The sequence below is a fragment of the Giraffa tippelskirchi genome, chromosome 6 (genome assembly GCF_054371585.1).
Source record: "Giraffa tippelskirchi isolate mGirTip1 chromosome 6, T2T-mGirTip1v1.2.pri, whole genome shotgun sequence".
Lineage (NCBI taxonomy): Eukaryota > Metazoa > Chordata > Mammalia > Artiodactyla > Giraffidae > Giraffa > Giraffa tippelskirchi.
In genome coordinates this window covers 144,077,519-144,104,539 of record NC_137280.1, presented here as the reverse complement: position 1 = coordinate 144,104,539, position 27,021 = coordinate 144,077,519, and the positions used below count along the sequence as shown (strand labels likewise).

At 43.1% G+C, this 27,021-nt stretch overlaps 1 protein-coding gene across 19 annotated transcripts in view; it reads right to left on the bottom strand.

Annotated features, from left to right (window-relative positions):
* Positions 1–27,021, bottom strand: part of LOC145510150 (uncharacterized) — a 188,075-nt gene that overhangs the window by 81,975 nt on the left and 79,079 nt on the right. For 16 of the 19 annotated variants that reach the window (XR_014056822.1, XR_014056811.1, XR_014056820.1 and 13 more), the window contains exon 1: positions 18,245–18,459. The exons of the other annotated variants lie outside the window; for them this stretch is intronic. Coding sequence is in view for 1 of the 16 variants with exons in the window: in XM_081500625.1 (XP_081356751.1) it covers positions 18,245–18,290 (46 nt within the window). In the remaining 15 variants the exon portion in view is untranslated. Of the gene's footprint in view, positions 1–18,244; positions 18,460–27,021 lie in introns of those variants that run through there. 19 annotated transcript variants of the gene reach the window in all.

Here is a 27,021-nt window from a genome sequence, read left to right as displayed (position 1 = left end):
TTGGACCTATGACTTCCTCTGGCCAATAAATAGTAGCAAAAACAATATTCCCGTTCTGATTTTTTTTGTATTGCATATATTTATTTCAACCCAACAACCTGTGATCAAGTGGGATTTATCCCAGCGATGAAAGGAATCAAGTCCAACACTACATTAACAAACCAAAAAATAAAAACCATATGATCTAAATAGATGCAGAAAAAGCTTTTGACAAAACCCAACACCCATTTATGATAAAAACACTTTGGAAAGTGGGCATAGTGGGAATATACCTCAACATAATAAAGACCATATACCACAAGCCCACTGCCAGTTCTGATTTTAGACCTAAAAACCTTGCATGCTTTCTTCTGGAATCCCACTAAGCTTCTGCATGAATGGGCCTGAGCTGGTCTGCTGAATAATGAGACCTCACAGAGGAGAACAAAGTGCCTCAGCCAACATCCATCAGGTGTCAGGACCAGAGGCACCTCACTGTACATCTACCACAGACACAAGATTGAGACCAGCCAGGATTAGATGAGCAACCCAGCTGTACACCAGACTGAGGAGCAGTAACGAACAGTTGTTCCTTTAAGCCACTAGTTTTAGGGTGTTCTGTAACCTCCCAACAGATAAGCTGATAATAACTGATCCCTTTCATTAGATGGAAGACATTGCTTTTTCTCCGACTAGATAATGACTAATAAAGAAAGCTTGTTAAAAATGCAAAACCCCAGTTGAAGCACCCCAGTGATTTTGATCTTTGTCAAACAGATTTCAAGGAGTTGTGGAAAATATCTTGTCAAAACTCTCAGCTCTCAGGTGATTTATCAATAAGATCACCTTTAGGCAAAACGTCAGTCTGATCAAATACTTGGTAATCAATTCCAGTGTCCAAGGAACATCACCATACTGTCAGGGATCTTTTTTTCATTCCTAGCTTCATTCCCTCAAGCTGCAATTTTTGTCTCTTTCCTCGTATTTCTTTCTGAGAAGAAAAAAATACCAGCTGGCAGATATTCTCTACAACTAAAACATGTTTTACCCCTTAGGTTAAATAGCTGCAGCCAAATTCTTTAAGTTTCATTCTGGCTGTTTGGAATTAAAAAAAAAAAATTTTAATTAGTGCCTGATGAACAGCATAATGATCTGAGATTTCTATACATTACAAAATGATCACCACAGTAAGTCTAGTTACCACCTGTCACCACACAGAGATATTACATTACTATCGACTATATTCTCCTTGCTGTACATTTCAGCCCCGTGACTCATTTATTTTGCAATGGAAATTTATACTTCTGCTGGAGAAGACTCTTGAGAGTCCCTTGGACTGCAAGATCAAACCAGTCAGTCCTAAGGGAAATCAAGTCTGAATATTCACTGGAAGGACTGATGCTGAAGCTGAAGCTCCAATACTTTGACCACCTGAGGCAAAGAGCTGACTCTCTGGAAAAGACCCTGATGATGGGAAAAATTGAAGGCAAAATGAGAATGGGATGGCAGAGGATGAGATGGTTAGATAGCATCACCAAATCAATGGACATGAGTTTGAGCAAACTCTGGGAAATAGTGAAGGACAGGGAGGCCTGGCATACTGCAATCCATAGGGTTGCAAAGAGTTGAACACAACTTAGAGACTGAACAAACAGACAAACAAACCCCCTTAACATATTTCACTCATCTCTCTGTTAGGCAGAAAGTTAGCTGAGAACAAGAGGCAACTCCTTCAGCTAAACATCCATGACCATGCCATGCTACAAAAGAAGAGACTCATTTTCTTTTGTATCACCTTTTTTACCAATATCACCTTTGGGTCTGGGAATCCTGGCCCCTAAATGGAACCATTAATTATAGCACTATTCTCCAGTTAGACCTATTTTGCAAAAGGCAGGGCAAATAGTCTGATATCCCATATATACAACTTTCCTTTGTCCTACAGAATAGCCAGAATTTCCTTACAACTTATAAACTTCCCACCCTTGCAACCCTGCTACTTATGGAGAATCCCTCAATTCCACCAGCCACATCACATCTAGTTCTTCCCCACCACCTTACAAGGGACCTCTGTTACCTCCATCAGCTAAAGTCTATCCCTTGGTGGAAGCACCAGGAGGCAAATTTGGCCCACAACTAGTCCATAAGCCTTTCTCGTTGGTAGAACTAAAACAGATCAAGGCAAAATTGGGTAGCTTGTCAGACAATCCCACTAAATGTATCGAGGGATTCGAACATATTACTATGGCTTATGAAATGACCTGGAAAGATATTACCATAATCCTAAACTAGACTCTCTCTGATACTGATATAGAACGAGTTGCTGCTGCTGCTGCTGCTAAATCGCTTCAGTTGTGTCCAACTCTGTGCGACCCCATAGACGGCTGCCCACCAGGCTCCCCCATCCTGGGATTCTCCAGGCAAGAACACTGGAGTGGGTTGCCATTTCCTTCTCCAATGCATGAAGGTGAAAAGTGAAAGTGAAGTCGCTCAGTCGTGTCTGACTCTTAGCAACCCCATGGACTGCAGCCCACCAGACTTCTCCATCCATGGGATTTTCCAGGCAAGAGTACTGGAGTGGGCTGCCAGTGCCTTCTCCGATAGAACGAGTTGAAAGAGAGGCAAAAAAGTTTGCTGATGGACTCCACCTTTCTGATACTAAATACCCCACTGGGGAAACTGCAGGCCTCAGCATTGATCCAGAATGGGACTACAATCAGAAAGAACATCAATGGGAAAGAAACAATTTTATCATCTGTATCAAAGCAGGCCTTAAGGCAGCCCAGTATAAAGTCATAAACTACTCCCACGTAACAGAAATCAGCCAGGAGCCCAGGGAAAATTCAACAGCCTTCCTTAACAGGCTGAGGGAAGCATTCATTAAATATACCAATCTAGATCTGGATGTGTAACAGGGACAAGTTAACTCACCACCTGATATTAGATACAAATTATAAAACCTAATTGAAGACCTAAATGTCACCTTAGATGCACTAGTGAAGAAAGCCTCTGTCTTCTATAACTGTGACCATGAGACTGAGCCCAAGGCCTGGGAGAAGGAAAGAAGGAAGGAATCAAGGCAAGCCCAAATGATGGCTGCCCTACAGGGTCAAGCTGCCCCCAAGAGTACCCTGAATTTACAGCTCAAAAAACGGCAAATGTCACATTTGTTGCCAGATGGGCCATTGGGCACAGAAGTGCACCAACTGGGATAAACCTAAGACTGCTTGTTATAAATGCCAACAGTTGGGAAACTGGGCAGCCCTTTGCCCCTTGATCCAAAGAGACCAAGGACCAGAGGCTGCTACCCAGATGATTGCCCAAGACTGAGGAGGGCCCCTCCAGTTGACCCCAATACAACAGATCCACATCACTGGAGTGGAGTCAAGAACACAAATGGATGTGGCAGGTAAGTCAACCATTTTCTTACTCAACTGTGGGGCCACCTATTTGCCTTGACTTCCTTTCTGGACCCTTCTCTTTATAGACCATCATGGGAGCCACAGGCAAGCCATTCAACAGGCCTTCTACTATACCCCTCTTCTGTGTCTGGGAGGGATCTGGATTCTCCCATAATTTTTTACAAATGCCTGACTGTCCTAGACAACTCCTGGGGAGGGACGTACTACAAAAGTGGAATGCCATTCTTTCTCTCTTCCTAGGAGGGTCACATGGACCCCATCCAGGGTACAAACTCTGGGAAACTTTAGGAACTCTAACTAACGGAGATATCAAAAATTCCTCTGGGCCAGACCGGCTACAAGTCAACCCACTGGCCTGGGACCTGGGTGTCCAAAGAAAAGCTAAAAATGAAACACTGTTCACGACAGCTCCAAGGACCCACATAAATTTCCCCAAAAGACATAATATCTCCTTAGGTCCAAAGCCCACATGGGACTTCAAGCCACCATATACAAATCCATGATGTCTCATGGACTCCGTATCCCCACAAATTCACTTTGCAGTACCCCAATACTAGCAGTCAAGAAAAAGGATGGCACTTACCACCTGGTCCATTATTGACTCCTTAATGATTTATGAATCATTAACGAGGCAATAATTCCCCTACACCCAAGAGTCTCCAAACCTTATATACTTTTGGGAAAGCTACCCCCAGATAGTAGCTGATTCTCAGCCCTAGATTTGAAAGATGCTTTCTCCTGCATCCCATTGGCCCCAGAATCACAATAATTGTGCATTCGAATGAGAATCTCCATTACAAGCCCCTCAACAACTGACCTGGACTGTTCTGCTGCAGAGCTTTAGGAATAGCTCCCACCTCTTTAGACAGGTGCTAGCCTGAGATTAGGGCTTCCCTGATGGATCAGATGGTAAAGAATCTGCTTGCAATTCTTCAGGTTTGCAAGGAGACCTAGGTTTGATCCCTAGGTCGGGAAGATCCCCTGGAGAAGGAAATGGCAACCCACTCCAGTATTCTTGCCTGGAAAATTCCGTGGACAGAGGAGCCTGGCAGGCTACAGTTCATGGGGTTGCAAAGAGTTGGACACAACTGAGTGACTTCCAGCCCGAGATTTACAAGATTTAACACCTGAGAGGGGAGCTTTCATACAGTATGTAGATGAACTCTTGATTTGTTTCCTCTCTCAACCCTAGGCCATTCATGCCAGTCAGGGCCTTAATTTCCTGGCCGAGTGGGGTTATAAGGTGTCTGAATCTAAGGCTCAGCTAGCACAACAGTAAGTGTCCTATCTCAGAACAATACTGACAGGTATACTGACAGGCACAGCATTTCAGAAGACTGTATAAAAGCTATCTATATCTGACCTACAGACTCCCACCACCTGTAAGCAGCTGCAAGCATTCCTGGGCCTAACCAGGTATTGTATTCAGATACCCAACTACAGTTTCATTGCGCAGCCCATAAATGAAGCCCTAAAAGGCAGAGATTATTAAATACCCCTTGCAGGGGGGCCATCCCAACAGGAGGCCATAGAAACCTCCTCTTTGCCAGAGCTCCAGCTTTAAAATCTCTTTGCCAGCGATTTGGCAAAAAAAATCTCTTTACCAGAGCTCCAACTTTAGGATTACCCAACCCTTCCAAGCCATTCCAACTTTCCACCCACGAAAAAGGGGGTGTTGCCTTAGGGGTCCTCACCCAAAGACTAGGAGAAACTCCAAAGCCAGTAGCCTATCTCTCCAAACAGTTGGGTCCCGCTGTGAAGGGCTGGCCCCCTCTCTTAGGGCACAGGGAGTACTATCCCTCCTAACAGAAGAGGCCCTTTAATTCGCCCTGAGAGCACTCATTTGGATTCTCACTGCCCAGCATGTAACACATTTAGTTAATAACCAGGCTTCAGCCTGGCTTTCAGACAATAAGATCCTCAGATATCAAATCCCACCCCCATTTTTTTTTTTTTTTTTGAAAACCCACAGATATCTTGGATGTTTGTAGGACTCTAAATCTAGCAATCTTGCCCATACCAGGGGGAAAAGGTCCTACCCATTTTTGTTCCAAGGTCCTGACAATTCTTTTAAATGCCCACCTGGACCTCTCAGATCAACCTTTGGCTGATGCTGACCAGGTTTGGTTCACCGATGGAAACAGTAATACAGCAGAGGGAAAACATAAGGCTGGGTAGATATGTCCTCATGTCCCTCCATGAGATCACTGAGGCCTGGGCTCTGCCTCACTGCTCATCCCCATAACTTGCCAAAGTCACTGCACTCACCTGAGCATTAGAATTGGCCAAATCAAAAAGGGTCACAATTTACACTGATTCTAAATATGCTTTCTTGATCCTACATGCCTGTGTAGCCATCTGCAAAGAAAGAGGATACCTAATCTCCAAAAACAGCCCCATTAAATACAGCCCTCATTAATCAGCTAATCCAGGCTGTCCACCTGCCTACAGAGGTAGCCGTGTGTGTGTGTGTGTGTGCGTGCGTGCTAAGTCGCTTTAGTCATATCCGACTCTTTGCGACCCTATGGACTGTAGCCCACCAGGCACCTCTGTCCATGGGCTTCTCTGCAGGCAGGAATACTGGAGTGGGTTGCCCTGCCCTTCCCCAGGGGATCTTCCCAAACCAGAGATCAAACTCATGTCTCCTGCATTGGCATGTGGGTTCTTTACCACTAGCGCCACCTGTGAAGCCCCCAGAGGTAGCCATAGTTCATTGCAAAAGCCATCAGTGAGGCTCATCTGACATTACAAAGGGAAACCAATTTGCAGACCAAGCTGCTAAGCAGGCTACCTCTAAAGAAGCCCCAGGACAGGGAGCTCTCATCCCTGCCCCAGTCTCTTCCTCTACCCACCTATATGGAGGAAGAAAAGGCATGAGCAGCCCAGAAGTTTTTCCATATCGACTCATCCAGATGGTATACTTCTGATGAAACTCTTCTTGACCCCAGTAGCCTCCCGTAGAAATTCAATAAGGCCCGCCATGAATTTACATTTGAGACAGGATGCCCTCTTCTGCCTTGGTATCTAGAGTCCTAAAAGGCACAAGACTTAAGTAATCCAGCAGGTATCCAGCTCCAGTCCAACCTGTCCCTATAATAGTGAAAGTGTTAGTCACTCAGTTGTTGTGTCCGACTTTTTGTGACCTATGGACTGTAGCCTGCCAGGCTCCTCTGTCCTAGGGATTCTCCAGGCAAGAATACTGGAGTGGGTTGCCATGACTTCCTTCAGGGGATCTTCCCAACTGAGGGATCGAACCCACATCTCTTATGTCTCCTGCATTGTCAGGCAGGTTCTTTACCACTAGCACCACCTGGGAAGCCCAATATCATTTATATGTGGAATAAAAAAATGGTACAAATGAACTTACTATAAAACAGAGTCACAGATGTAGAAAACAAACTTATGGTTATGGAGGTGGAAAGGGAAGGGGGGCAAAAATTGGGAGATTGGAACTGACATATACATACCACTATATATAAAGTAGATAACTAAATAGCACCCACTGTATAGCACAGGGAACTCTCCTCAGTACTCTGTAATGATCTGTATGGAAATAGAATCTACATGTATACAGGTAACTTGATTCACTTTGCTCTACACCTGAAACTAACACAGCATTGTAAATCACCTATACTCCAAAAAAATTTTTAAGAAATTTTTAAAAATAAACAAAGAATGTCTTGGTTTCACCAAACCTCCAGACTCAGAAATGATGCATTTGGTCTGAACCTTCCAGTCTCTAATGCCTGACTATGGCTCTGTGACCAGCAGCTGTACCTAGAGAACTCTGGATCTGAAGTTCTTTTTATGATCTTCAAATAAAATAAATGTAATGTTTCCTCTCCCTCCAAACACAGCTTGAACTTTCTAATTTCCAGGAAGCTTTCCTTACCTCCCAGTTTGGGTTTTATACCCTTCTTCTCTTTTTTGGTGCATCTCTGTTATCCTGTTTTGTAATTGCCCTGTCCCTCCCATAAACTTTAAGTTCCTTGGGAACAGAGACATTGTCTTACTCATCTTTGTATGCTCCTTCTCTAAAATGCATGCCCAGTGCATGGTCAGTAAATTTTCACTGATTGAATAAAGATAAATGGTCTTTACTCTCAAAGGAAAAAAAAAATTATTGGGACTTTCCTGATGGTTAAGAATCTGCCTGCCAATGCAGGGGACACAGGTTCAATCCCTGGCACAGGAAGATTCCACATACCACAGGGCAACTAGGCCCATGTGCCACAACTACGGAAGCCCACACACCCTTAGAGCCTGTGCTCTGCTGCAAGAGAAGCTACGGCAATGGGAAGCCTGCCCACAGCAATAAAGAGTAGCCCCCACGGGCAGCAACTAGAGAAACCAAAGATGCAGCACAGCCGTAAATAATTTTAAAAAAAAAGAAAGAAAAAATTAAAAATAGAACAACCACATGACCCAGCAATCCTGCTTCTGGGTATATATCCAAAAAAATAAAAATAGCATCTGGAAGAGATATCTGCACTCCCATAGTCATTGCAGTATTATTCACAGTAGCCACAATATCAAAACAACCTAAGTGGTAGTCAAAAGATGAATGGATAAAGATGTAGTATGTATTTTATATATATACATATACACACACACACACACACATACACAATGGACTATGTTCAGCCATGAGAAAGGATATCCTGACAATTGTGACAACATGTATGAACCTTGAAGTCATTACACTAAGTAAAATAAGTCATTCAGAGAAAGACAAATATTGTAATATCACTTATATTTGGAATCAAACAAGTTAAATTCATAGAAACAGATAAGAACTGTGGTTACCAACTGTGGTAAAGGAGGCGACATTGGTCAAAGAATACAAATGTCTAGCTATAAGATAAAAAGGTTCTGTGAATCTAATGTACACCATGGTGATTATTAACACTGCTGTATGATTTACTTGAAAATTGCTGAAAGAATAGATCTTAAATGTTCTTACCACAAAAAAAGTTACTAAGTGATGTGATGGAGGTATTAACTAATGCTATGGTAGTTATTTCACAGCTTATAAGTGTATCAAATCAACACACTGTATATCTTAAACTTATATGATGTTATATATGTCAGTTGTGTATCTTAAACTTATAACATATGTCAGTTATAAATCCATAAAACTGGAAAAAATATATTTTCTGTAAAACTGGAAAAAATCTAAAAAAGATGACTTGAAAATTAGAATGATTTGGCAATAATATGCACTAAAACTTATATTATTTGCCAAGTAGTCTTAAAATATATATAGTATATAAGAATTAATCTCCAAAATATACAAGCAGCTCATGCAGCTCAATACCAGAAAAATGAACAACCCAATCAAACACTGGGCCAAAGAACTAAACAGACACTTCTCCAAAGAAGACATACAGGTGGCTAATAAACATGTGAAAAGATGCTCAACATCACTCATTATTAGAGAAATCTGAATCAAAACCACAATGAGGTATCATCTCACGCCAATCAGAATAGATGCCATCAAAAAGTCTACAAAAAATAAATCCTGGAGAGGGTGCGGAGAAAAGGGAACCCTCCTACATTGTTGGTGGGAATGCAAACTAGTACAGCCACTTTGGAGAACACTGTGGAGAGTCCTTAAAAAGCTGGAAATAGAACTGCTATATGACCCAGAAATCCCACTGCTGGGCATACACACGGAGGAAACCAGAATTGAAAGAGAAACATATACCCAGTGTTCATTGCAGGACTGTTTACAATAGCCAGGACATGGAAGCAACCTAGATGTCCATCGTCAGACAAATGGATAAGGAAGTTGTGGTATATATACACAATGGAATATTACTCAGCTATATAAAAAAAAAGAATGCATTTGAGTCAGTACTAATGAGGTGGATGAAACTGGAGCCTGTTATACAGAGTGAAGTAAGTCAGAAAGAGACACACCAATACAGGATATTTATGTATATAGATGGAATTTAGAAAGAAAGTAACAACAACCCTATATGCAAGACAGCAAAAGGGACACAGATGTACAGAACAGACTTTTGGACTCTGTGGGAGAAGGCGAGGGTGGGATGATTTGAGAAAATAGCATTGAAACATGTATATTACCATATGTAAAATAGATGACCAGTGCCAGTTCAATGTATGAAGCAGAACACAGGGCTCTGAGACAACCCAGAGGGATGGGGTGGGGAGGGAGCAGGGAGGGGGTTCAGGATGGGGGGACACATGTACACCCATGGCTGATTCATGTCAGTGTATGGCAAAAACCATCACAATATTGTAATTAGCCTCCAATTAAAATAAATAAGGGCTTCCCTGATAGGTCAGGTGGTAAAGAATCCACCTGCAATGCAAGAAACCTGGGTTCGATCCCTGGGTTGGGAAGATCCCTGGAGAAGGGAAAGGCTACCCACTCCAGTTTTCTGGCCTGGAGAATTCCATGGTCTGTATTTCTGGGCTTGCCTGGTGGCTCAGACAGTCAAGAATCCGCCCACAATGTGGGAGACCTGGGTTCGATCCCTCGGTTAGGAAGATCCCCTGCAGGAGGGCATGGCAACCCACTCCAGTGTTCTTGCCTGGAGAATCCCCATGGACAGAGGAGCCTGGTGGGCTACCGTTCACACGGTCACAGCGAGTTGGACACGACTGAGTGACTAAGCACACAAAATAAATAAATTAATTTAAAAGAAAAAAAAAAGAGTCAATGAACCTATATATGTATGTGCTCTCATTATCATCATTATGGCTTTGACACTACTCCAGGGAAGCCTCTTGTTTTCTTATCTTAATCCAAACATCCCTCTCCTCAGACGCCCTTTCCACAGCCACGAAAAGAGCAGGAAAGAGCAGGAAGCGGGAAAGGAAAGAAGATGACAGCTGACCCTCGCGAGGACCAAAGCTTGTCTAGAAACACCCAGGAGTACAAATGACCATGACTTCAATGCCTGCCGGCTCCAACTTCAGGGTGACTCTGGGGCAGCAACATGGTTGCTAAATTACTTGCAATACTGGGCTAGAGAAACTAGGCCAGTGCTCAGATGTGCAGTCCACAACAGCCTGCGCTGGGTCAGCAATATCTTGAACTCGCACTATTGGCCAGGGAGCACTTTTCATCAAGAGCCTTGTGTACAGAGACCAGAACTCACCACTAGCAAAACATTCCAACAACAAAATTAGGGAAGAAAAAAAAAAAACCTATGGGATTGGTAAAGCCCCCCCCCCCCAATCTGGGGAAAAAAAAAAATGATTGGAAAGGTGAAAATGCCTGGAAAATATGACTAAGACAAAGCTAGCTTATATAACCCAAGCACTTTCCAGGTGGCACAGTGGTAAAGAACCCACCTGCCAGTGCAGGAGATGCAAGAAACAAGGGTTAGATCCCTGGGTTGGGAAGATCACCTGAAGAACGAAACGGCAACCCATTTCAGTATTCTTGTTTGGAAAAACCCACGGACAAAGGAGCCCAGTGGGCTACAGTCCATGGAGTCGCAAAGAGTCGGACATGACTGAGCAAATGAGCACAGATGGGCACACAGCATAACCCAAATGAAACTAGGTCTTCCAATTCCTGCTTCTCTGTGTGGGGTTATGTTCAAAATAAACACAAGTTGGACCCCAAGAGTCTTCAGGATCAAAGAATTTAGGGAAGGTGTCCTTAAGCACAAAAGGAGAATTTCGCTCCCCACTAGAGAACAAGATTGAACTTCCTAAAAATCTTCCCAGACGATCCACACCTCCTTCTCCCCAAAGGTGTCCTGTGCCCTGCTGCCCCTCTCCTCCCTCACAGCCTCTCGGTTGCATCCCATCTAGGATCCTTCCTCGCTGGTGGCCTAGGGCCCTTCTCCTGCAGAGTCACACACCTCCTGGCACTTTGTTCTGTCCCAAGGCTCTGTCCACTGCCTCTGTCAGCACTGCAGAGGCAGGCAGCTGAGCACCAATCTTCTCCTTAACAGACAGGAATGAGAGACCAAGGATTTATATGTTACTTTTTTCTCCTGCAAGAAACCATTTTGAGTGCCATTAAGTACGTTTGGGGGTCACAGTAAAGTTCTAAAGTTTGCACCATCACAAGCATCGAAAAAAAAACATGTAACAACAAATCATTTTGTGAATCACTTTCTTTTACTGCTCATAACAGATCACTAAGGTTTGGGACTCCATTTAGGCAGATTCTCCTACAGGGCTTCTATTCAACAGACTGCTCTGTTCTAAGATTTTAAAGGAGCCTCTGCTGGCTTGCAATTTGATCTTTTTTTTTTTTTTTATAAATTTATTTATTTTACTTGGGGGCTAATTACTTTACTTTACAATATTGTAATAGTTTTTGCCATACATTGACAAGAATCAGCCATGGGTTTACATGTGTTCCCCTTCCCGAACCCCCCACCCACCTCCCTCCCCCTCCCATCCCTCTGGATCATCCCACTGCCCCGGCCCCGAGCCCTTGTCACATGCATCGAACATGGAATGGTGCTCTGTTTCACATATGACAATACACATGTCTCAATGCCATTCTCCCAGAACGTCCCACCCTCACCTTCTCCCTCAGAGTCCATAAAATTGTTCCATGCATCTGTGTCTCTCATTCTGTCCCGCATATAGGGTTATCGTTACCATCTTTCAGATTCCATATATATGCATTAGTATACTGTATCGTTGTTTTTCTTTCTGGCTTACTTCACTCTGTATAATGGGCTCCAGTTTCATCCATCTCAGTAGAACCGGTTCAAATGTATTTTTTTTAATGGCTGAGTAATATTCCATTGTGTATATGTACCACAGCTTCCTTATCGTTACCATCTTTCAGATTCCATATATATGCATTAGTATACTGTATTGTTGTTTTTCTTTCTGGCTTACTTCACTCTGTATAATGGGCTCCAGTTTCATCCATCTCAGTAGAACCGGTTCAAATGTATTTTTTTTAATGGCTGAGTAATATTCCATTGTGTATATGTACCACAGCTTCCTTATCCATTCATCTGCTGATGGACATCTAGGTTGCTTCCATGTCCTGGCTATTGTAAACAGTGCTGCGATGAACATTGGGGTACACGCGTCTCTTTCAATTCTGGTTTCCTCGGTGTATATGCCCAGCAGTGGGATTGCTGGGTCATATGGCAGTTCTATTCCCAGTTTTTTAAGGAATCTCCACACTGTTCTCCATAGTGGCTGTACTAGTTTGCATTCCCACCAACAGTGTAAGAGGGTTCCCTTTTCTCCACACCCTCTCCAGCATTTATTGCTTGTAGACTTTTGGATAGCAGCCATTCTGACTGGTGTGAAATGATACCTCATTGTGGTTTTGATTTGCATTTCTCTAATAATGAGTGATGTTGAGCATCTTTTCATGTGTTTGTTAGCCATCTGTATGTCTTCTTTGGAGAAATGTCTGTTTAGTTCTTTGGCCCATTTTTTGATTGGGTCATTTATTTTTCGGGAATTCAGCTGCAGAAGTTGCTTGTATATTTTGGAGATTAATTGTTTGTCTGTTGCTTCATTTGCTATTATTTGATCTTTTTGTCTTCAGTCTCCCTTGTTTCATCGTCTCAAGATTTAGCTGAATGCTTAGGAACCACGTGGCCTTTCCTCAAACTTCATCATTTTTTAAAGAGTTTATTTTCCTAGATCTGTATTTCTATGAATAACAGAGAGTGAATGTTTAATTTAAGCCACAAAAGTACATTAGTTCTCCTGGAAGGGCCAGCCATTCTGTTCTCTTTTTTTTTTTTCTGTTCTCATTTTAAAGAGCCTACTCTGAATTATACTACTTACAAATATTTTATTTTTGTACAGTTTTCAAATAAAGAATTATGTTACGTCCAAACCACAGTGTTTCAGGATTATGACATTTTTCAGACACTTCAGGTGCCCAATGTCTAAGATGTCTAAGATGTCTATATTTACTCATACCACAAATGTGGTCATGCTGTAGGAGAAAGGCCACAAGCCCTGGAGTCACAGAAGCCTCGTTCAAGTTATGGCCCTGATTCGTATGAGCTCTGGGACCTTGACCAAGTGCTAGTGAAGGATTAAATTCCTAATCTCCTAATAAATATAACTACGCATACTTTACAGCTTTTCTCATCAACAGAGGGAGTTTCTCCAACCTTAGGATCTTTGCTGGCCTTGAGACTTGCTGTGACAAATGAAATGTGGTAGAAGCAACAGCCTTGCAGCTTCTGTCTTCACCATCTTGGACTGCTTCCCTGAGACCTCCAAGTGAGGAAGCTAATCTAGTCTATGGAGGAGGGGAAGCCATATGGGGGAGAAGCAAGGCGTCATAGCCTATAGCTAACATCAACTGCAAAATACACCACTAAGGCTCTCTTGGACCCTTGAATCCAATGGACCCTCCAGCATCTCGAACCTGGGCAAAACCTGCCGAGGAGCCACCCTGCCAAACTACAAAATCATGAAGAAGTTGTTACAAATAAACTTCCTTGTGAAATAGAAATAGACTCACAGTTGTAGAGAACAGATTTGTGGTTGCCAAGTGCAGGGGGACGGGGGGAGGAATGGAATGGGAGTTTGAGGTTAGTCGATGCCAACTAGTATATATAGGATTGATAAACAAGATCCTACTGTATAGCACCGGGAACTGTATTCAATATCCTGTGATAAGCCATAATGGAAAATACATATGTATGTATAACTGAATCACCTTGCTGTATACCAGAAATTAACACAACATTGTAAATCAATAAAAAAAATTTTTTTCAAGGAGTCATTGTTGCTTTCAGCTACTAAACTTCAGAGAAGTCTCTTACCTAGCAAAGAATATGTTTCCATTTCCTCATTCAAATAGGACAATAATGCCTATCCAACTATTCATTTGTTTATTCGAGAGTTAATGGCTTACTACATAGAATCTATAGAATATATAATCATATATAACTGAGAATCAAGTGAGACAATGGATGTTAACGTACTTGGTAACATTAATTTTATTTTTGTTACTAACACCTCCTTTCACGGAGCTCCCATGTTTCTTAAGCGCTTAAACTCACTTTGATCTTCTCAGAGGATCAAATAGCATTGTTTTCAGCCCTCTCTGATGGAGCTGACCCTTCACACCTGCCCTTCTTCTACCTACTCTCATTAGCAGAGAAATCAGCCCTTAAATTAAGGACCACTGGGACTTTCTTTTTAGGGGCCAGAAACTGACTCATTACAAGGAGCCACAAAGCACTGAAGATGGAGAACCTTCCCATTACCATCCCAATAAGAGCTTTAAAAAAAAAAGTTAATAACAATAACAGCTAAAATGTATTGAGGTACAGTACTCAGTTTTTTAGTGAACTGTAGCTGGACTCAACAGCACTCCGGGGTAGGTGGTGTTATTACCCCTAATTGGGGGAGGGGAAACTTATACCCCAGCAATGGTCATTTTAAATCACTTGCCCAATCATCATCAGATGGACTAGGATTCAACCCCCCGGGAATCTGAGACCAGATTGTGCACCCCTCCCCCCTTAACCCCTGCCCTGATCTACTCATTTTTCCACACCAAGTTTTGCTATGGCTCCCAATACTCGTCCAGAACAAAGATTGTGTCTTTTTCAAGCTGAGTTCATTGGAGGCGAAGCTCTGTGACCTTGGCCAAGTCATCTCCTTCTCTAGATCTCTGCCCCAAACTAGGTAAATTACGTGAAAGCTTAGACCAGGTAATGTAGAAAATCCCTTCCAGCCCTGAAAATCCAGATAGTAAATTCTTCCCCAATATCTTTTTTATTATGAATTCTGTTCTCTTTTTTACTAAGGCAACTAAAGAATATTAGGTGAAGAAAAGAAAAAGCAGATGCTATAAATGTGTGTTTATTAACTAATGCAAGGAAATGAAAGGGCAACAGAGGAGATTCTATTTATATCTGCCTGGAGGATTATGTCATCATCTATACTATTTGATTTCTTAATGCATTCATTCAGAGCTGAGACCCTGTAGGGTGCTCTTTAAGCCCGACATTGAATGAAATAATTCAATTAAAATAGACTTGAGGCTTTTGCAAGGTATTAAACTCCCCGAAAAGATTTAAGACTTGCTCCTGGCAGCTTCAGAGCCTGGCAGGCTATAGTCCATAGGGTCGAAAAGAGTTGGACATGACTGAAGGGACTTAGCACATAGGCACACATACCAGGCAGTTTCAGCAGCAGTGCTGGTGAACCCACAGGAAAGCATAGATGGGCTCAGCAACAGGTGTTTCTGTACACATTGGTGGAGGTGAGTTCTGGGCTGCCTAGAAAGGGAGTTGTCAGAGTAGGAACTGTACCTCAGGGAAAACATTCTGCGCAAAAACTTCCGAACAGCTCACTAGAGTCTGACATTCATTTTACCATATTGCCCTGGATGAAACCTATCCTTCCATAGCAGGAAGTGAAATTTAATAAATAACGATCATTAATACATACCATTCATTGAGTGCTCTCAGTGAATACCCTCAGTATTGACCAAAGCACTTTTCATGCATCATCTTATACAGTCTTCATAACTGTATGATGTTAACCATCATCAAGCCCATTTTATAGATGAGAAAACTGAGGCGCCAAAAAGTTCCATGATTTTGTTCAAGGTTACACGGTTAGCTGGCTAACCCTCCTCTGTGGTGCCAAAGGCAGTGCTGCTCAGCACTTAAAAATGCAAGTGGATGAGAAAAACATAATTCAAAAAGACATGTACCCCAATGTTTGTGCATGCTCAGCTGCTCAGTCATGTCTGATTCTTTGCAACCCCTGGACTGTAGCCCACGAGGCTCCACTGTCCATGGAATTTTCCAGGCAAGCATACTGGTGCCACTTCCTTCTCCAGAGGATCTTCCCCACCCAGGGATCAAACCCACATCTCCTGCATTGTCAGGCATAGTATTTACCACTGAGCCACTGGGGGTGTTCATTGCAGCACTATTTATAATAGCCAGGACATGACAGCAACCTAAATGTCCATTAACAGAGGAATGGATAAAGAAGTGATACATATAAGCAATGCAATATTACTCAGCTATAAAAAGGAACAAAATTGGGTTATTTGCTGTGATGTGGATGGACCTAGAGTCTGTCCGCACAGAGTGAAGTAAGTCAGAAAGAGAAAAGCAAATGTTGTGTATTAACGCATATAGGGAATCTAGAAAAATGCTACTAATGAGCCTATCTGCAGGGCAAGAATAGAGACACAGACATAGAGCATGGACTTGTAGACACAGTGGGGGAAGGAGTGGGTGAAACCAATGAGAGAGTAGCATTGACATATATATACTACAATGTGTAAAACAGATAACTAGTAACAAGCTGCTGCATAGCACAGGGAGCTCAGCTCTGAGCTCTGTGATGGTCTAGAGGAGTGGGATGGGGGTGGGAGGGAGGTTCAAGAGGAAGGGGATATATGTATAAACCCCAGTACTTTGGCCTCTGAGATGAAGAGCCAACTCATTGGAAAAGACCCTGATGCTGGGAAAGACTGAAGGCAAAAGGAGAAGAGGGTGGCAGAGGACAAGATGGTTAGAAAGCATCACCGAGTCAATGGACGTGAATTTGAGCAAACTCCAGGAGATAGTGAAGGACAGGGAAGCCTAGCACACTATAGCCCACAGGATTGAAAGAGTCAGACACAACTTAGCAACTGCTACTGCTGCTGCTGCTGCTAAGTCGCTTCAGTTGTGGCCAACTCTGTGCGACCCCATAGACGGTAGCCCACCAGGCTCCCCCGTCCCTGGGATTCTCCAGGCAAGAACACTGGAGTGGGTTACCATTTCCTTCTCCAATGCATGAAAGTGAAAAGTGAAAGCGAAGTCACTCAGTCGTGTCCGACTCTGAGCGACCCCATGGACTGCAGCCTACCAGGCTCCTCCGTCCATGGGATTTTCCAGGCAAGAGTACTGGAGTGGGGTGCCATTGCCTTCTCCACTTAGCAACTGAACAACTGCAATAGCTGATTCACCTTGCTATACAGCAGAAACTAAAACATTGTGAAATAACAATACTTCAATTAAAAAATTGAAAAATACAAGTGGCACGTTATTACAGGAGTCTGAACTGGAGAAGTATGTGCATGTGAAGAAATAAAGACACAGCCCCTTTCCTCAGGTGCATGCAGTCTGATAAGCAAACAGGGCTCATTCTCAGAGTAGCTCAAACTAACCTACAAATGACTGAGGTCAGAGTCAAACGTGAGAATAGGTTTTCACATGGGCAGAGCAGAGAGTACAAAATTACAGAAAGAGGAGGATATAAAACAGGCAAGCTAAGGCCCTAAAATCACCCTGCACAAGTCTGCCCGAGGCAGGCACAGTTGAGCCACTTTTTTTGTTTAAATTTTTATTTTGTATTGGGGTAGGGCCGATTAACAAACAGTGTTGTGATAGTTTCAGGTGAACAGTGAAGGGACTCAGCCATACATATACATGTATTCAGTTCAGTCGCTCAGTCATGTCCGACTCTGCGACCTCATGAACCACAGCACGCCAGGCCTCCCTGTCCATCACCGACTCCCGGAGTTTACTTAAACTTATGTACATGTATTTATTCTCCCCCAAACCTCCCTTCCATCCAGGTAGCCACTTTTATTTTTAATGCGGGTAAATTTCTGACTCCACTTCCAATGTGTGGGTCCTTTCCCACACCAAGCAATTCTCCAGCACCACCTGGATGTCCTACAATTCAACTCAAATCTGATACTGTTTACCCAGAGGTAGCATCATATCCCACAACTTAAGGGCTCAACCCAAGACTCTCCCCAATTCAGACACCAGTGGAAAGCCCAGGTTTTAAGACTGACCAACAATAATTGGAGGTTTCAAAGACCCCCTGCTTAGGTTCAATTAATACACTAGAGCGGCTCATAAAACTCAGAAGAACATTTTACTTACCAGACTGCCAGAAAAGACAGGGGTGGAGGGTGGGTGGGGGAAGCATCCATGTCCTCTCCAGCTGCAACACCCTTCCAGGGCTTCCATCTTCCCTGGGAAGTTCTCTGAACCCAGGCCTCCCGGGCTTTTAAGGCCACGTTATTATGTAGGCCCACTTGACTAAATCATTGGCCACTGGAGATGGAACTCATTGGCCATCCCCTCTGCCCTGCTCTGAGGTCAGGGGGTGGAACGCAAAGTTGTAATCACATGATTGGGTCTCCTAGCAACCAGGCTCCTCCCTTAGGTGTTGTCCAGAAGTCACCATTAACACAACAAAAGACACTTTTAATGCTCTCATCACAGGAAATTCCAAGGGAAATTCCAATTTTGGAGGTCTGTGCCAGAAGTGGGGACAAAGACCAAATATACATTCATTATAAATCAATATGACAACTGGGAATTCCATGGGCTTAGAAACCGTGTCTTCCTTATTAAGCTCCAGGAAATGTTGGGAAAATTTCCTCCATTTTCCCAACACCAACATTTTGTTGGGAGAATGGAAGAGTACCTGATAGAATAAAAATAAAATATATAAAATTAAATAAGCGAAAGAAAAGAAACCTCAACCATAAATCTAACCTCTTCTTAAGAGGGGAAGGAAAAAAAGGAAAGCAGGTGAGGGAATGCCTAGGAAATGGAAGGGGAGAATTTGAAAGACCTGTTGGGTCAATGTAAGTGAGGTCAACGGCTGAAATGACCACCCTGAACCGCTAGCCCTGGATCAGGACTTAAGAGAACTTGAGTGTGATGAGAATCACCTGGGGAGCTTGTTTAAACACAGATTGCTGATTCACCCCCAGAGTTTCTGATTCAATAGATCAGGGGAATTTTGCCTTTCAAAGTAATTTCCAGGTGATGCTACTGATGCTGGTTCAAGGTCTCGCTCCTGAGAAGCAACACCATTCAACTTGATTGCACATTAAAATCACCTTGGGGAGTTTATAAAAATACCTAGGCCGTACCCTTGACCAAATTCATCATAATCCCTGGAGTGGAACCAGGTTATACCTATTTATTTGTTTTTTAATTAAGCACTTATTTTTGGCTGCCCTGGGTCTTCATTGCTGCATGCAGCGTTTTCTAGTTGCATCGAGCAGAGGCTACTTCTCATTGTGGTGGCTTCTCTTGTTACAGGGCGCCAGCTCTAGGTGCGCAAGCTTCTGTAGTTGTGCTCAGGCTTAGCACCTGAGCTAAGTAGGATCACCTGAGCTAAGCTGTGGCAAGTGGGATCTTCCTGGACCAAGGGTCAAACCCATGTCCTCTACACTGGCAGGAAGATTCTCAATCACTGAACCACCAGGGAAGCCCCCTGTCTGTTTTTTAAAAGTAGAACTAGGTCATTGCAATGTGCAGTCAAACCCAAGACGAAGTAATGTAGGCATATGTGTGGACTTGAAGTTCACATATCATTAAAACAATAGCTAATATTTACTGAGCAATTATCATGTGACAGTCAAGCTGCTGAGTACATTACTGCACGATTTCATTTAATCCACACACAAACCTTCAAGTAGGGACTAATAATCCCATTTTACTGATAAGAAGGAGAGTCAGAGAAGTTAAGTAATTTGTCCTAGGCAATAAACTAGTCATTGAAAACCTAAGAATCCAATTCAGGTCTATGTTTGTGCAAAGACTCCTAATCCCTGGGAGTCTTTAGGCCCTTCCCCAAGACACTTAATGCTCTGGCCTCTGCCTTAAATCTTTAGTGTTTGGTTGAGTCCAGATGCCAACAATCTGGTCTGGAAGAGTTGGAATCAGCTTCATATCTGGGATTATATAGATAGATTAACAGACATCTGTATTCATAGATACACACATTAAAAAAAATGCAAATCACAGAATGGTTGCTTTACTGAATTCCATACTATTAATATTTAAAAATCCGGCCACTCTCCTGCTTATACTCCTTCAACAGCACATAACCACTTTCAAGAAAATTTCAACCTCCAAATATGGCATTCAGGGGACTTCATGATGGGACCCCGGCCTGACTCTCCAGCCCCACATCCCTCCTCCTTTATTTTCACCAGCCTATTTTCTGTTCCCCACATCCGACCATGCCCCCAAGCCTTTGTCTGGGCTCTTTTTTTTCTCCTTCCTTCCTCCTCATCTGCCTGGAGAACTTGTACCCATCTCTTAGACCTCAGGTCAACTATCACCTTCTACCCAGAACCCTCCCACCTGCCCCTTCTCTGAGCAGTTACAGCAGCATGTGTATCACATTCTATTCTAGGGTTACTATGTATCATTCTCTACCCCTTTACTCTGTTGGCTGAATTTCTAAAGGGACATTTTTAACAGAATCCTGGCTTTGCCCTGAGAATGAGACTTTACCTAAAGATTCCCCCCAGTAAAAACTACACTCTCTCCATCCTCTGGAGAGGGAGTATACATCCTCTCTTCCAGACTATTCTTCTCTCTTCCTCTGTAAAACCTCTGCAGCTCTGAATCGTGTGTTCTCAGACTATACCACCCACCATCCTTTGTTGTCACAGTCCTTCTCCCAGCGTCACTCCTTTAATTCCTTGAATACTTAGCTCCCGGCTCACTGTCCCTCTCTGCAAAACCAGATCAGTCCTAATTACTGGTGATTCTCGTGTCTACATTGTTGACCCTTCCAATATCCTGTTCACACACTTCCTTGATTTTCTTGCCTCTGATGAGCTTTGTCTCTATGCCACTCCAACAACCTCTCCCATGGTCTCACCCCAGACCCTAGACCTTGTCATTACCAATCACTAAAACCCCTCCAAAATCTCAGCTTTCAAGCATCCTATTCTCCAAGTGAGGATGTGCCGTGGGGGAGGAGGAGGGACAGTGAACAGAGGCTTAGATTCCCTGCCCATTGTTATCCTTGCTCCCTCTTGCCCAATCCCCTGGCCTCTTCTCACTTTGTCAGACTCACTTGGCTAAAACACACATTTCTTAGTTAAAACCATGTCTCTGCCTGTTCTGTCCCTATACACTGAGAGCTGAAAGAGGCTAGAGAAAAATATAACCACGCCGACTGATCACTGCCAAGTCGTGACTGTGAACATCAGTGGCTCCCGTTGCTCACTTTTCCACCCACACTGAGAATTCTTTCATGTTTCTGCCCCTCACCGCAAACAACAAGTCCCCATCCCCATTTTCAGCACTTGGCTTTGCTTCTCTAAATCATTAGAAAACAGAGGCAATGAGATAAGAACTTCCACAAATTCCCACCCCATTTCACTCAGGTGAACCTGCACCCACATTCTCACCACCCTTCTGAAGTTATGGGGCAGGGTTCCAGAGACCTTTCCCTGGTCACCCAGGGATTCCAGAGGCAGCAGCACCACTAGAGTGAGCCAATTCTCTTCTCTCCTTGTGCCACATCCTCCCTAGATGGGGAGATGCCACCGAGACAGAATAAACTGTGGTGGGAGTGCAGATCTCTTTTATTTTGTTATATTGGAAATTTAAATTATTCTTTTCTGTTTTGTACCAAAGTAAAGGATAAAGCCCTTGATATGCAATTATTTCAACAAACAAAAGGCTGGGCATCCCTGTATTGTTCCTCCAGTGGATGCCTATTTATCTGGCTTCTACTTATTTCAAGTACAGTGACCCACAGAAGACAAATAAAATAGGATTTGAAGATTTGAAGTCCTTAATGTGCTGTGTATTTACTTGGATTTACAAAGACAAAGACCAATTGTTCAATTCAATCAGTAAAAATGAGATCTTATTCAGTCTTTTCCCTTGTAATCATCGGAGGATCTCAAAAGTGAATGGGAAGTATGTGTGGGGGAGGGAGGAGGATGGGTGGGAATGCCACTTTCTGCCAACTTCTTTGAAGTCTTCACTTGCCCCAGACAATTTTTTGAAAGAGTGCTCTGTAGGATTGTTTTCCCCTCCCTTTCCAGCCCAGACTACTGACAATTAAATTCCCACTTCTATAGTTAGTTAAAGCCATAGAAGAGAATCTTCTTAGAGTATTTCTGTTTTAATTGACCTTGAGAATTTATCATCTGCCTTGGCATTTGCAAGTGCTTTGTGTCTGATATTTGAATCTTTAAGCTTCATAGGACAGGTAGTATTGTACCATCATCCCCATTTACAGATTTGGAAACTGAGGCTTAGATAAATTCAGAGGTCAGCCCAAGGTCTGTAACTACTGAGTGAGGGAGCTGAGAACCTAACCCAGGCAGTCTGACTTCTGGGTGTGTGTACAAGGGGTGTCACAAGACTTTCCATTTTCCTCTCAGAGATTCAATCCTTTATATTCTACAGTCCATTTGAAACAGGAAGGAAGGAGGCAGGGCACAACTTTTAAAAGAATGACATAACCCAAGGATACAACATCAACCGATTAGAATCAAATGGGTCCAAGATGGCACACAAGTCCACTTTGACTAGACCTTGACCCTCAATCAGCAAGCTAAATAACACACCCAGAGGGGCCATGACAGTTCCAAGGCCCTATCAAAAGACCAAAAAGTGAGCAGGGACCCAACTCCTAAAAATCTCCACTCCTTCCCCAAAATAGTTGGAATAATCGTCCCACTCATTTGTCTATGAACTTGCTGCTGCTACTGCTGCTAAGTCGCTTCAGTCGTGTCCGACTCTGTGCGACCCCACAGACAGCAGCCCACCAGGCTCCCCCGTCCCTGGGATTCTCCAGGCAAGAATACTGGAGTGGGTTGCCATTTCCTTCTCCAATGCATGAAAGGGAAAAGTGAAAGTGAAGTCGCTCAGTCATGTCCGACTCTTAGCGACCCCATGGACTGCAGCCTACCAGTCTCCTCCATCCATGGGATTTTCCAGGCAAGAGTACTGGAGTGGGGTGCCATTGCCTTCTCTGCTATGAACTTAGCCAGCCCATAAAAGCTAACCATGCCACATTTCAGGGCCCTCACACTCGCCCCCTGTGTGGCCCACTGTGGAGTGTGTTCCGCTCCGAATCTGAATAAATCCACTTCTTACCTGTCACTTTGTCTCTCACTGAATTCTTTCTGCAAGCAGACATTAAGAACCTGAGCTTCATCATGTCCTGAAACCAGGTACCATGGGTTTTGGCTGGGTTCAAGTCCTGGTCACATGGGTTTGAGTCCTGAACTAGGGTTTGGCCAGGTTTGAGTCCCAGCACATGAGTTCAAGTCCCAATCTGAGGTAAATGGTTTCACATTGGATATTTAAAAGGGAAATGGGGGACTTCCCTGATTGTCCGGTGGTTAAGAATCTGCCTGTCAATGGAGGGGACGTTGGCTCGATCTCTAAAGTCCAAGAAGATTCCACATGTCTTGGGGCAAGTAAGCCCATGCACCACAACTACTGAAGCCCATGGGCTGGAGAGCCAGTAATTCACAACTACTGAGCCCACATGCTGCAGTTACTGAAGCCTGTGCACCTAGAGCCCATGCTCCACAACAAAGAGAAGCCACAGCAATGAGAAGCCTGTGAGGTACAACTAAAGAAAGCCTGCATGCAGCAACAAAGACTGAATGCAGCCACAGATGTTTTTAAATAAATTAATTTTTTTAAATGGGATGAATGGAGTGAAGTTTCACTGAGAAGATAAAAGATGAGTTAGATCATACAGAATGGATTCCCTTACTCAGGAATAGAAGTAGCAGTCAAAATGTAAATTCTGCTGATGGAGAGGTTGCATTGTAAATTCTTACTGGCTAACATACTGGCAAAGACAGAGTGACTCCCAGTCTCTAAGTGGCTAAGGGAGGTAGTCTAAGGTGGTGGTTTCTGGAGTGAAAGCTGTCAAAGTTTAAAGCCAGGCTCTTCTTACTGTGTGATCTTGGGTAAGTTACTTAACCTCTTTGACTCTCAGGTTCTTCTAGGTAAACGGAGATGACAATAACAGTAGTTACTTCCCAATCAAGTTGGCTCCAAGTTTTCATCAAAGAAGCACCATTAAGTTTTGAATGCAAATGCAGCGTAAGAGACTGAATATACAATAGCCCGTGCTGTGCTTAGTCACTCAGCCGTATCGACTCTGCGATCCCGTGAACTGCAGCATGCCAGGCTCCTCCGTCCATGGGGATTCTCCAAGCAAGAATACTGAAGTATGTTGCCGTGCCCTCCTCCAGGAGATCTTCCCGACCCAGGAATCAAACCGGGGTCTCCAGCATTACGGATGGATTCTTTACCAGCTGAGCTACCCGGGAAGCCCATACAACAGCCTAACCCTATGTAAAAATAGAACTCAAGCCTTCTATCTCAACCAGCCCTAGAAACCAACTCATTATCTAGGGAGCCCACGAATCCAGCCCAGTTATTATTTATAAGGCAGACTTGTACAAAGTCAGACCACTATCTCTAAAAAAAAATTCCATGAAGCCAAACAACAACTCCTGTCACTAGCAGCCCAAAACAGGCAGAATTGATTAATAACTGGCAGCTTCATTAAAGTTTGTCCTTGCTTCCAACTTAGAAAACCAGAGAAAGCCAAATATGTACCCTTAACCAATCACATAAGATGTCCTGACGCTAGCTGGCCCCCCTCTTGAGAACTTCGCCACACTAACAGCATCCAATCAGGGCAAACCTAAAGTCTTCTCTTTTCTCCACTACAAAATCTTCCCATTTCTCTGCCTGCTTTTGCTGCTGCTGCTGCTAAGTCACTTCAGTTGTGTCCGACTCTTAGCGACCCCATGGACTGCAGCCTTCCAGGCTCCTCCGTCCATGAGATTTTCCAGGCAAGAGTACTAGAGTGGGTTGCCATTGCCTTCTCCAGCCTGCTTTTGAGTCTCAGCTAAAACCCAAGTGATGGCAGTTGGCTCCCTTGTTACAGCAAGCTGTGTACAAATAACCTTCACCTGTTCTCACTGAGTTGGTCTTTATTTCCACAAACATTAACTGAACTCATTCAAGTTATAAATGATGGAGACATAGATCAAGGTGTAACAGTGAAGATAGTACTAGGCATATACCCTGAGGAAACCAAAATTGAAAAAGACATATGTACTGGAATGTTCATTGCAGCACTATTTACAATAGCTAGGACATGGAAGCAAACCAGATGTCCATTGACAGATGAATGGGTAAAGAAGCTGTGGTATATATATGCAATGGAATATTACTCAGCCATAAAAAGGAATGCATTTGAGTGAGTCCTAATAAGGTGGACGAACCTAGAGCCAATTATACAGAGTGAAGTAAGTCAGAAAGAAAAAAAGAAACAACATATACTAACACATATATATGGAATCTGGAAAGATGGTACTGATGAACCTATCTGCAGAGCAGCAATGGAGTCACAAACATTGAGAACAGACTTATGGACAGGGCTGGGGAGGAAGGAAAGGATGGGATGTATGGAGAGAATAACAAGAAAACATATATTACCATTTGTAAAACAGATAGCCAATGGGGATTTGCTGTATGACTCAGGGAACTCAAACAGGGGCTCAGCAACAACCTAGAGGGGTGGGATGGGGAGGGAGGTGGGAAGGATGTTCAAGTGGGAGGGAACATAGGTAAACCAATGGCTGATTCATGTTAATGTTTGGTAGAAACCAACACAATACTGTACAGCAATTATCCTTCAATTAAAAATAAACAAATTTTTTAAAAAAGTGATCATATTCAGGAAAACTTTTAAGGGAGAACCTTCAAAATGTAAGCAGAAAAGGAAAGTGAGAATCAAGCTCTAGCCTGAATATTCAACTAGGTAGGCAATAGTGACAAGTGGAAAGCTGGAGAAGGTGAGAGTACATACATTCTCAAATAGGAGAAACAAGGCCTCAGGTTCATGTACTCCCTGCATGCACAGTAACATAAATAGCTCCAAAAATCTTCTCTATCTCAGAGACCATATCTGCCAGCCCAACATGTGGACAGAAAATCATTTCTTTGGATGGAGATGCCTGTACAGTGTTAGTTAATGAATATCTATGAACTCCCACTGCCCCCTCCCACCCCATCAACTTCCCAGATCAAAAAAGAATTGTTTACAATCCCCTAACTGATTCATGAAATTATACCCTTGAAATTGGCTTCAACCACAATTAAAAAGTTAATAAAACAGTTGAATCTCAGTTGCTTTTTTTTAAGTATGTGTATATCTGGAAGCAAATATAGCAAAATGTTAACCACATTTGTTATTCCTGGATAGTTATATTCTAGGTGATTTAAATTTTCTTTTTAATACATTTCTGTATTTCCTAAGCCTTTCAAAATGAACAAGACTTTTCTTATTTTAAAAAAAAATACGTATCTTGAAAATGAGATCTCTGTAAATCAAGAATGCTTCAATTTTTTTAAAAAAAAATGAGACCTCAGGGATAGTTAACAAATTAAAAGCTGTCAGTCATTTATCCCTTGGTATGAATAAATAGTGTGTTTATCACCATTCTGTTGAGGTGTGTAGGAGCTATGAGAACTGGGGTGGGAGGTGTCAAAGGCATCCCCCTTTATGCCTTAATAGTGCCAAAGGCACAAGGACAAATGTATTCCCCAAACATTCCACAACATGACCAAAGACAGCCATGCCTCTGAAGGTATGTGAGAGAGAGTGGACACAGAATTCAGCCCAGAGACAGGAGCTGAGAGATACAAATGTATGCAGTATTTCCAAACTGTTTCAGTGGGGTCACTGCCCGCCTAAGAACAAGGAACAGACCAGTTCTTAACTAAATAATCAAAGCATTTGAAATGCAAACAGAGGCAAATTGAGAAGTAGACACCCAAAAGAACATTGACCAGGGCAGATTCAGCCCTGACCAGACCTCATGGACAAGTCCTGGACTTGGAGA